The sequence below is a fragment of the Penaeus chinensis genome, chromosome 7 (assembly GCF_019202785.1).
Source record: "Penaeus chinensis breed Huanghai No. 1 chromosome 7, ASM1920278v2, whole genome shotgun sequence".
In the NCBI taxonomy this organism is placed as follows: Eukaryota; Metazoa; Arthropoda; class Malacostraca; order Decapoda; family Penaeidae; genus Penaeus; species Penaeus chinensis.
Genome location: NC_061825.1, coordinates 14,757,608 through 14,770,107, shown reverse-complemented (window position 1 = coordinate 14,770,107; position 12,500 = coordinate 14,757,608). Strand labels below are relative to the sequence as shown.

The 12,500-nt window shown below is 33.2% G+C and overlaps 2 protein-coding genes across 2 annotated transcripts in view; one reads left to right on the top strand and one right to left on the bottom strand.

Annotated features, from left to right (window-relative positions):
• LOC125027210 (protein fem-1 homolog A-like) overlaps window positions 1–1,341 on the top strand; it is a 20,042-nt gene extending 18,701 nt beyond the window's left edge. The window contains exon 2 of the mRNA XM_047616151.1: window positions 1–1,341. This exon is cut by the window's left edge and continues 784 nt beyond it. The gene's annotated coding sequence lies outside the window, so the exon portion shown is untranslated.
• Window positions 1,342–3,123: 1,782 nt separating this feature from the next.
• LOC125027361 (protein Skeletor, isoforms B/C-like) overlaps window positions 3,124–12,500 on the bottom strand; it is a 16,786-nt gene continuing 7,409 nt past the window's right edge. The window contains exons 3-17 of the mRNA XM_047616402.1: window positions 11,247–11,395; window positions 10,861–10,969; window positions 10,563–10,701; window positions 10,321–10,420; window positions 10,000–10,174; window positions 9,688–9,793; window positions 9,425–9,561; window positions 9,043–9,178; window positions 8,271–8,380; window positions 6,064–6,143; window positions 5,511–5,614; window positions 4,832–4,978; window positions 4,284–4,391; window positions 4,037–4,147; window positions 3,124–3,665 (exon numbers count right to left, since the gene is read on the bottom strand). Of these exons, the coding sequence (XP_047472358.1) occupies window positions 3,433–3,665; window positions 4,037–4,147; window positions 4,284–4,391; window positions 4,832–4,978; window positions 5,511–5,614; window positions 6,064–6,143; window positions 8,271–8,380; window positions 9,043–9,178; window positions 9,425–9,561; window positions 9,688–9,793; window positions 10,000–10,174; window positions 10,321–10,420; window positions 10,563–10,701; window positions 10,861–10,969; window positions 11,247–11,395 (1,944 nt within the window). The 3' untranslated portion in view covers window positions 3,124–3,432. The remainder of the gene's footprint in view (window positions 3,666–4,036; window positions 4,148–4,283; window positions 4,392–4,831; window positions 4,979–5,510; window positions 5,615–6,063; window positions 6,144–8,270; window positions 8,381–9,042; window positions 9,179–9,424; window positions 9,562–9,687; window positions 9,794–9,999; window positions 10,175–10,320; window positions 10,421–10,562; window positions 10,702–10,860; window positions 10,970–11,246; window positions 11,396–12,500) is intronic.

The following is a 12,500-nucleotide window of genomic DNA, read 5'->3' as shown; positions in this document are numbered from 1 at the left end:
TTGAGGATTGGAATCTGAAAAAAGCATACACCAAAAAAGAAAAAAAATCACTGATTATTCTACCACATAACACTCACCATCTATTCATTGCAAGGGGATCAATCATTCTGCTATTGAGGTTTTGTACTTGCATAATATATTGCACAAAATCATATTTTGTACAGCTTTTCTAGGCTGATGCTTTCCAGAAGTACCTCATAGCTGCATAACCCATAGATCTATTACACTTTATAATGAAAAAATAATGATTTTTTCAACTTTTGATGTTTCTTTGTTTTTACATTGAAATCTTGCCATATTTGCATATAAGGTCTAAAGCAAATGAAGGTTAGTCAGAGTTTGCTTTTAATTATCATTATAAACAAAGACACTCACCAGTAAACTGTATGTCAATGCAAACTGTGAAGTGGTGCTTATCATTTTCTATGATTTTGATTGATGTTTTAATATGTTACTTATCTTCTAGTGGACGTAGAATCCATGCAGCAGTCAGCCTGTAGCATTAGTATGAGACAAGTGATAGTAATGCAGGTAACAGCAAATAACAAAATGCTCATATCAGTTATTAGGAGGTGGTAAACAAGATTTGTTTAATATTAAGCTGCATTGTGCATACCGCTCCAGGTGAGGAGGGGTCATATTTGCCTGTGATATAAGATGTCCTCTGCACCAGACAGCTTTTCACACCAGAATCCCCATCACATTATATTATTGCCTACAATAGGTGAACAGCTAACATTCACAAGCAACAGAAAGTTTCAGGACTTCAGCTGCAAGATTTGATACTTGTAACTGATTTTCAAGAAAAATAGCTGGGTATTGTATTGGTTTTGTTCATTCTTGCGGAGTAGCTGTTTAATCAGCAAGGATGGAATGGAACGGCTCAAAATGCTTTGCAGAATCTGCATAGTCATAAATTCACATTTGCATAATGTACATACATACATGTAAACTTATGAAATTACGCATATATTATTTCTTTATTACTCTGCTGAACTGATTTATAAATCTTCACATTTCATTTTCTTGCTAATAAGAAATTTTAGTATGTAGGTTGTTGAAAAATTATATTTCCCTTATTCTAGAGGGATGTTAAAGCATATGTAAATTTCTAATACTGGATGTAATTTACAGTTTATAATGAAATTATTTTATCACTAATGAAATTTAAACTTTCAAGTCTTTTGAAAGCAAGATCAAAAACTTGTGGATATGAAGACTTATGTATATGTATACACACACTCAAACACACACACACACACACACACACACACACACACACACACACACACACACACACACACACACACACACACACACACACACACACAAATAGGAACACATACATGAACATACACAAATAGGAACACACACACACTCACAAATGTGCACAGACGCACACGCGTGCATGCTCACATACGCATACACATTCACAAGCACACAAACAGAAATAGGAACATTCATGCAAGAACACACAAATATACGCATACACACGCACACGCATACATATACATATGCTTTTATATACATACATATATATATATTCATACATGCACATATATTCATCCATCCATTAATCCATAGATACACACTTACATACATACATACATACGATCATACTTATGCATATGCCCACACATGTACACATTTGTGCATATACACCTATTTTCTTATTGGAGGAAGATGAAACTTTAATTACTAAGTTGGTTTGATTTACTATTTGGACTTAATATATATCAAATCTAGTTTTCAGAAACAACAAAAAACAGGAAACTGAATAGATTAAGAAGGTTGTCAAAGATTAAATTGGTTTGGGTTCAGAGTGAGATAGGAGCGATGGAAAGCATTTCTTCAATGTTAACAGCTGAGTGCAAGATAGGTTATTAGCCTAATGCAGTTATTATATATTTCATTATTTGTTGTGTGTTTTACCAGTGGATATTGATTTTTTTTTTAGATTCACCTTCAAGTTTAAAAGTGTTTGCATTTTATATGCAGAGCAGACCACACCTAGTCAAGGACTTTATTTTTTCTTTTTGTTTGTTTAAAATCTGTATCCATAAAGAATAAAAGTTATGTGCATGGATATATATTTTCAAAACCTTTATTTAATACAGTCTGTTTGATTTTATATTATATTCAGTCTGTTACCCTTGTTTATTGTAAATATTAGTAGGTATTCATATTTTGAATACATGTGAAGTGTCATTGGAAATGCTACCCAAAAGACTTAAATGCTAAATGCTGCTATTGCCCCAAGGTCCAAATCTGCCACCACAATATAACTGAATAGAGTTGCCTATTTTAGAATTTTTCAGATATTTATTTTATATGAGACCATTGTGTTTAAGGTGCATTCATGTGTAAGATTTTATCAGAGAATAGTGTGAGAACGTATGTACTTCATTTTCAATAGTGGATTTAACTGCTACAGCAGAACTCACATCACTGTAAAAGCAGTTCAGTTTGCTGACCACAGATGTCTTTATCTTTTCCTGTCCTAAATGCTGTACTAAATTTGTTTCTTAATCATGGGCCTAATTTAAATTATGAGTACAGGTTTATAGCTCAGGATCAGATATCAAGTGATTAAATTTCTTGTATTTAACAAAAGCAAGTGACATGATAATGCTAGGAGATTACCGAATAAACCAGAGTGAAAAAAATGGCATATGTCATTATTATAAAAAAATGGGACAGGTTAAGTGAAAGGTAAAAGTTAAATTATATTAAGATGAATATAAAGATTTACATTATAAATACCCCCTCCCCTGAATTCCTTCCTTTTTTGGCCAAGAAATAAAAAAATGGGGGAGAGAGGGAATATTCATAAAATTTATCAATAGTAAGATGTATAAGCTCTTGTGTTCAACGAATTCTTGAAAACAAAAACAAACATAAATTGGGGAATATTTCTATGCCTGTTTGTAATAGTCAGACCATTAAAAGGAATGAAAATATCTCTTCACATGCTAAAAGTTAAGAATGACCTAAGTAGGTAAATCCCAATGTAGGAGAGCAGTTTTCACAAATCCATGTTTGTCTTGCACATAAATAAAGATATTTTAAATGTCCAATGATCTACTAATTATATTTATTCATGAAATAAAATAAACAACTTCATGAGCAGCAAAACATTTTATTTTTGTTTCAGCAATGGTAATTGCCACAAATAGTGAGAAATTTGAAAATAAAATTTGTGTACAATTGTTGCTTCAAATTCACTACAACATAAATGTATAATATATACATTATATGAAGAACTTAATAATTTGAAAAGTATACCCATAGCCAATGATTTGATATGTCTGATCTAATACAAAGTAGAAAGAGAGCCAATAACAAAGATGTAATGGAACAATAAATTATAATTTGTAACCACCTATAAAACAAGTGTAAAAATTTAAATACTTCATAATAAAACAATTATTGCTATACTTGGAGCATCACCACTGCCCAAACGCTAAATGAAAGAATAAGAGAAAAGTGATAAATGAAAGGAACAGCTGAAATGTGACCACTATTCACAGCTGCCAAGATTCTCTCGGTGTTAACTTCATCAAGAATGTGAAGACGCCAACCCATATTAGGCCCTGTCCAGCTGTTGTAATACACGACATCTGGCCAGGACTTATTTGGGGTGAATTCCAGCACTGCAGGATTTCCTAGAGGAAGGAAAGAAAAACATTTTTATTCATAACAATCTTAGCTGACTGCATTACAAGATTGGTTGTTGCACATAAGAACTCTCTTCAAAATAATACATTTACAAAAGCTGTCTTTCTTATATAAATATATTGTATGCTGAACAGATAGTTCATATAATGGAGTCCTTGGGTAATCCCCCCCTCCCCCCAATCTCTTTTAGTCCTAAACATAATTTGAAATGTTGCCCAACTAAACTGGCCTTTGAATACACAACTTATTCTGATATCTAGGTCACTGTAGCTTGACTATCGTATGTAAAGTACTCGTAGTTCCTCATATATAAAACAATATCTATTTTTGTATGAATAATACTTATAAGATAACATACCTTCACCACAATTAAGCATAAGGGAATTACGAAATCTTTCAAAAGATTGGAACTCCATGTCTTTGCGGCGATCACCATCATTAGTGTGTTTCCACAAGCATAGACGTCCAGCTGAAAAGAGACATAAGCTAAATCAAACATGTAAAATACACAGTTGAGTTACTCTCTCTTCACTAAGAACATCAAATTGTCAGCCTAGTGTCTGATTTGGAAACGAATCATGTATTAGTCATAATAAACCACCTACCAGCAGTGGGCCTGGCATCTCCTCTCACAGAGTAACCAACTCCAGCCAATACATTAACATCCTTCCTCTGCTCCTCAGTTAACTGGGAGTAAGCACCATGGGGCTCATCTGTAATGGTATATATTTTAAAAACCTCCACCTACAGTGGACTGCAACTCAAAGGAATGTAGGATTAGCATATGAAGTATATAAAGTAATTTGTTCAGCAAATATTTGTGTAAAATTAATTAAGTAACCATTAAAAGAGAGAGAGAAAGAGAGAGAGAGAGAGAGAGAGAGAGAGAGAGAGAGAGAGAGAGAGAGAGAGAGAGAGAGAGAGAGAGAGAGAGAGAGAGAGAGAGAGAGAGAGAGAGAGAGAGAGAGAGAGAGAGAGAGAGAGAGAGAGAGAGAGAGAGAGAGAGAGAGAGAGAGAGAGAGAGAGAGAGAGAGAGAGAGAGAGAGAGAGAGAGAGAGAGAGAGAGAGAGAGAGAGAGAGAGAGAGAGAGAGAGAGAGAGAGAGAGAGAGAGAGAGAGAGTAGATATCATATCATAAGAAGCCAAAACTATACCTGTGATAATCAGTGGGTGATAATTTTGTGGGTCATATGGACTGGATCCTCCCTCCACCATGAACCTGTATTTGGTGTTCCTCTTGAGGTAAATATCAGGAACTATATAGCCATTGATGTACCAAGCCAATCCTGTTTCAGATTGCTCTGTGGAATATAATGGGAAAAAAAAAAATCATTATATTTAACACTGAAGGGCTCATACAAACTAAAAGGAAATTAAAGTGTAATAAAATAAATAATAACTAAGGTACATAGATATTCAAGTTTTGATAAAGGTGTAGGACTAAGTAAACAAATGACGGAAAAGTTCATACGAATAGTTTAAAGATAAAAGCAAATTAATAAGATAGTATATATACATAAATAATAATAATGTACCAGTCTAATGTATATAACTATTTCATTAGCAAACATTGATTTAAGCCTCATGAGTTACCTTCAAAATTAATTAGTTAGATAAAATACATATATGAAACTGAACAGAAAAGTTTAGAAGGATGTATATATAAAAATATGAACCATAAAATGTATATATAAATGTGCACTTTATATATAGATCTTCACTATTTCTACAGGTAAATCACCTATATATGCATCCTTTTCCCTATTATGAGCAAATATATTAACTGAGATGAACTTAAAATGCTACAAATATGAACCAATGTGGAAAACATACGTCCTGTCATGGCGGTATATCCTCTCTCTCCACCATCCGGCCCAAGACGGGCTTTGAACTCCCTCATGGCAGGATCGGCCATGGGGAAGGGACCCCACCTTCTCCTGTAGAGAGAAGCATGTCAGGCTATATTCTGTCCTTATTTTTTCTATTACAAAAGTAAAAATTATACACAGTATGCATGCTTGTATATGTATGCTATTTATTTAGGAACCTATGTAAAAGTCCTTGTTCCTAAATGATAGATAATGTATAATGTGTAATCAGTACTACATTATATTTATATATCAATCAAATACTTAATGGCAGCATGTCACACTATCAATAAATATCAGAAAAGTTCTAAGAGTGCATGAAAATAGAGTATATTGTAACAATGAAGGATAATGATACTAATATTTATTATAATAATAATAACTACAATAAAAATTAAAGTTATAATAATAATGATAATTATGATAATAATGTTGATAATCATAATAACCATAATAATACTAATAAAAATAAAAGTAACCAATAGGCTTACAATAGAAGCTCTTTCTATCGAACTCACGGTTTTAGTTTCTCACTACGTGTGAAAGCAAAACATTTTCTCTCTGTGGGCTTTCTGGCAAATTCAAGAGGCTGTTTAACCTGGAGGTGGAATAAGTCAAATATCAGATCAGAAGTTATAAAAAGTCATACGTGTATACATATACATATACATACATATATTATATATATATATATATATATATATATATATATATATATATATAAATATATTATATATAAAAATTTATACATACATATTTATATACATATATATATATATATATATATATATATATATATATATACATATATACACAAATGTATGCACACACGTGCATATGCACACACACACACACACACACACACACACACACACACACACACACACACACACACACACACACACACACATATGTATATATATATATATATATATATATATATATATAATATACATATATATAAACATATACATATAAATATATACACACACATACATACATAAATACATACATATACTATATATATATGTATATATGCATAAAATATATATATACATATATACATAAATATATATACACACAGTAAATATATGTGTGTGTATACATATAGATGCATATGTATGTATGTATGTATGTGTGTATGTATATATATGTATATATGTATATATCTATATGCATGTATGTATGTATATATACATATATACACATATATGTATATATCAAATATTATATATCATATACACATATAATATATACATATACATACATACATGTATGCCCACACACACGCACGCATATATATATATATATATATATATATATATATATATATATATATATATATATATATATGTATTGTATTTATATATATGTATATATATGTATATATTATATATATTATGTATGTATATTATATATATATATATATATATATATATATATATACACACACAGATATATATATATATATATATATATATATATATACATATATATATATATATATATATATATATATATATATATATATATATATATTGACAGGAGTGAGTAGAGGCAATAAAGCCACAGTAAACATTGACCGATGGTGGCCTTTAATACACACACACACACACACACACACACACACACACACACACACACACACACATACTTTTATATATATATATATATAATATATATATATATATATATATATATATATTTTTAGGTATGCAAGTCCAAATGTGTTGTCAGATCACTTGCCTGAAAATGCATTTACTAACCCAATGCTGCTGGGGAAAATTAATAAAAAATGGGAGAAATACTGTGCTCATTTTCTATATTTTTGTGAAATGTCTCTGCACATAGATGGCTCTGCTAGTGCTTAGCCACAAAGGAGTCAATTAGTAGACCTTGTGACCTTACAGGATTTGAATTGGTGGGCAAAATGTATTTTTTACTAGTGCAATGAATATCGATGGTGTTATTTTTATTATAGACATTATAATTACTATACTATAAACATTAGTAACAGCAAAATAAGATAACGTAAAATGTTTTTGTAAATCAAAGAAAAGGGTAAACGGGTGAGACAGGCAGTAATCGTAATTGGCTCATTGAAGACTTAGTACAAGTGTAGCCATCTATGAGTAAAAACAATCAAACAAGTAACTCACAGTGGGCATAGCACGTATGTACACATCATGCCCGTCGGCATTGGGTTAAATGTTAGTTTAAACATTTATATAACATAAGCATTGATATATTCACATATATGCACTGTTAATCATAAGATTATAGTGCAGTTATGTCAATATATTGATGTTTATGTTAAAGATTAATGTTTAACATAACAAAACTTATAGTAAACACATTTCTGGGCAACTAATCCGAAAACCCTCTTTTGGTGATAAACTGCCAGGGTGATATCTTGTCAAAAAATGCATGGTACAGTATTACTAGCTTTTTTCAGAGCAGTTGCTTAAAGTTGCTACAGGTATGCTTTTTAATATCCAATTGTGGTGTTATCCTTTGCTTGTTTAGATTAATTAAAAAAGCTGTCAATATACTGAGTCAGTATTCTGGCATATTACTAGTGGGAATTATAATTCATAGAATTCATAATTCTAAATCTAAACTTTTCTTTCAAAATCATTATTCCCTCAAGAAAAAAAGGAAAAAAACAAAAAATATAATTTAATTCATCAATTCAAAATTATTACTATCTATATCTTATACCTACCTTGGACCATGTGTGATGCATTGTTGGTCGTTTTATCACATCCAACTTGCCAAGTCCCCAAATAATCATAGCCTCTCCTTCTGCAGGGTAAGCGATGTCTCCAGTGTCAGCTATGAATATAAAGGATGGATAACTATTATTATTTTGCAGAGCCTTGAAAATATTACAGAAAAGGGAGAGAAGGAAGAAAAAAACGACAACTTGCACAAACATTTCTCCCCATGATTGTACTGTAACCATAGATACTACAGTGGTCACACACACACACACACACACACACACACACACACACACACACACACACACACACACACACACACACACACACACATACACACACACTAATAAGTATACAAAGATAAAAGGAAAATATATCCACAATAAAATATAAAACAACATTTCAAACTCATCAGATGAACAAATAGCTGAAATGGATACGCAAAGAGAATTTTGACAAGATTATATAGTAGAGACAATATTTAGAGACAATAAGAAAAAGAGTCGAATCAGGTCCAAGGAGTGGGTCAAGGTCAGAGTCTTGGGAAGGCTTGGCTTAATAATGACAATGTAATGCCCACCAAGCCCCACTGACCAATCAAGATGAATTTAGGCATGTTTCTCAACAACAAAATCTCTATTTTTTTTTTCATATGAAATCACAGATTTATTTTATTCATTTACTGTCTTTCCTGTTAAACTTAGCTAGAAAGCATGATCTAATCAATAGCACAGAAATACATTTGAAAATTTAAATAATCTACAGGCTACTTACGGGTGGTTAAGCGACGCCTAAGAGTGAAAATGTTGATACCATTTTCCCTTTTACTACTAAATGGTTGATAGTCCTGATAGCCTCCAACTTTGTCATCATTGCACACACCCTTGTGGTTGCCTAACAGCTCTGTGCACTGAAATGAGAAAGGTCCTTGTGAAGCTATGACTGTAGATCATTTATACTAAGATTATGAATCATTAATAATTAGGAGCAGGTGTGGGTGCTGGATCATTGCATATACATGTGTGTGTGACTGAGTGCCTGTAAGTGGTGCAGATATCTATAGAGCATATATAATGCCCAATATGGATCATGACTAGGGTTAAATACAATGTGCATTTCACTCCAAGTTATTTTCTTTCACATCTCAAAGTCTTACCGGCATGTATGAAGAAATGTTATAATCAACCAGGTAACCAAGATATCCGTCCATGTAAGCAACCACCACATCACCTCCAACCATCTTAGGTTCGTGGGGATCACCACTCATCCCAAAAGCCACATATTCATCTTCCTCTGCAGAAAAAGGGAAAATAAATTAACAATGGTTTAAACACAATATGCTTCAAGTGTATCTTACTACCTATTATACTTCCAAAAGATGACATACACCAATCTTATGATGAATTTGTCTTTACTTACCCACTTGAGCAGCAAGCTCAAGGGTAATCTGATCTCCAAACACCTCCCATGATATCTGCAGCTCTTTGTGGAGTTGAACACAGTTGGGCATATTGTTGTTATGTGGCTGGAAGATGACAGCAAATAAAGGTTTATTTAAATCTGAGTTACACAGTTACATGATATGAAAGAAATGTGAAAGAACTATATCACCATATCCAACATTAGCTAAAATACTTTTCACTTTAGTAATTATAAAATCTAGTTTGTTAATATTACTTTTATCCATTTCTCCAAACTAGAAGGCTTTTAATCCTAATTTCTGATACTTACAATGATCTCCACAAGTGATGGTGGAACATTAAGATCCTCAGGGATTATGATAGAGCCAAGGACCCGCTGCTGTTTAGTGTCATAGAGAGACAGCCAGTCTATGGTGAACACAGTGAGATCACCAGGAAGTTCCAAAGTGATAGTTTTCCTGTTGTATTTTTGAAGTGGTGTCATGCTGCAGGATAATACAGAAGAGAGATTATTTACAGAATTTTAGGTATAAATCTGCATGGGTTATGGTGCTATTAATCAGGTCTCTTTCATTCATATATGTATACACAAACGACTGACAAACAAATGAATCAAGAAGGAACCACATACTATCCATGCTCATCTGGAATCCTTATGCCTTTTGAATGGGGCTGAGGTCCAACACCCACCCAGAAGTAGACCTCATCACCAGTGCCATCATATGACAACTCTGAAGTATGAGCACAGCAGTTGTATTTAAGTCACATTATAACAAAACATTCAATTATGTCAGAAAGAAATAACCATTACATATTACATTTGAATTCTCAGCTAATACCCAGTGCCAAAATCTCAACAAAAATACCACTCACTGTCAATAATAATAGTCTTGGAGTCAGCAATGGTAATGGCACCTGACCTGACTTCACCCGTCTTGGAGGACAGTTTATTAAGTATGATTGTTTGGGGTGGCTCAAAGCCCTCTGGGATATACACATCACCAAATGGCTCCTTGAAACAGAGAAACATGGGTATAATAAAATCATTGTCTTCAGAAACTTATATTAGTGATAATGATGATAACAAGTCTAGGTAAAGAATATGTGAATCCTAAAGTTTGCATATAACAATATATAAGAAAAAATATCCTTCCTTACTCCATTTACTTACCAGTCTACTGAGGTCATACACTGACAACCATTTGATTTCTGTTATTTTCTTATTATCTGGAAGCTTGATGGTAATATCTTTATTCAGGTAAAGATCAAGCACGTTGGTCCTGGGGGAAAAACAGTAATAATTAGATCATTATATCAGTCCATTTACATACACAACCACTCACTCTCTCACTCACTCATTCACCCATTCACTCACTCACTCACTCACTCATTCTTTCACTCACTCACTCACTCACTCACTCACTCACTCACTCACTCACTCACTCACACACACACACACACACACACACACACACACACACACACACACACACACACACACACACACACACACACACACACACACACACACACACACACACAAATGCTGCTACCCACCTGCCGAGCTCATTGGGTACAATGAAGCCCTGTGGACTTGGCCGAGGCCTAGAGCCTGCCCAGAAGAATGTGTCGCCCCCATTGCCATCGTACATAAATTTTTTGATGAGGAAAGTCGACTGGTCAACTGCATATACATCACCTCCAACCTGAAAAATATTGCATCATTAGCAGGTTTTGTATTTGTATTGAGGAATTTCTCAACATCTTTTTATAACTCTTCTCTTAGTTGTGCAAAATGGGCAAACTTGCAATTCATGTAATAAATCAAATTCTTGACACAGACTCTATATCATACTTAGATTATTTTGCAAGGCTTAAAAAAAAAAAAGTTTACTAAGGAGGTGAAGAGGATTGCATAAACAAAGAAAAAGAGAAAGAGAGAGAGAGAGAGAGAGAGAGAGAGAGAGAGAGAGAGAGAGAGAGAGAGAGAGAGAGAGAGAGAGAGAGAGAGAGAGAGAGAGAGAGAGAGAGAGAGAGAGAGAGAGAGAGAGAGAGAGAGAGAGAGAGAGAGAGAGAGAGAGAGAGAGAGAGAGAGAGAGAGAGAGAGAGAGAGAGAGAGAGAGAGAGAGAGAGAGAGAGAGAGAGAGAGAGAGAGAGAGAGGGAGAGGGGGAGGGAGGGAGGTGGGGGTAAATGAGAACAGATCAATAGAGAGAGAAAAAAAGTGGGAAGTGTGAAAGGGAGAGGAATGGGGAAGAGAGAAAATAAGAAAACGAGACAAGAGACAGAGTTGGAATAGGCTTATGATTGTCTGTGGCCCCTTGGCCAACAAAACTATGTGACCCACCTTCTTACTTGCCCATCCCTATTTTGCATATTATTACTCACATATTTAAGTGATATATACATAACTTGAAGTAACATGGATGAGGCTTCATGAATTATAGCTAAGGCCCCAAATAGAGGTTCCTTATCTCAAATAAAGGATTTAAAACTGGGGCCCCTTATCTCAAGAAAGGGCCACAACAAGGACCATGTATCTCAATTAAAGGGACTCAAACAAGCCTTTATATCAAATGAGCAATAAACTGAGGCCACTCTTTAAAAAATGGATTTTTAGATTTTTGGACCTGCTTTTTAAAAGCTGAAATTTTGTTTAAAGTTTAATGAATTCCTCAATTCTCTCTCTCTTTCTCTCTTTATTTATATATACATATATATTTTTTTATTACTGTTATCATTATTATTATTATCATTAATAGTATTACCATTTTTATTTTATTATTATTAATATTATTATTATTACTATGATC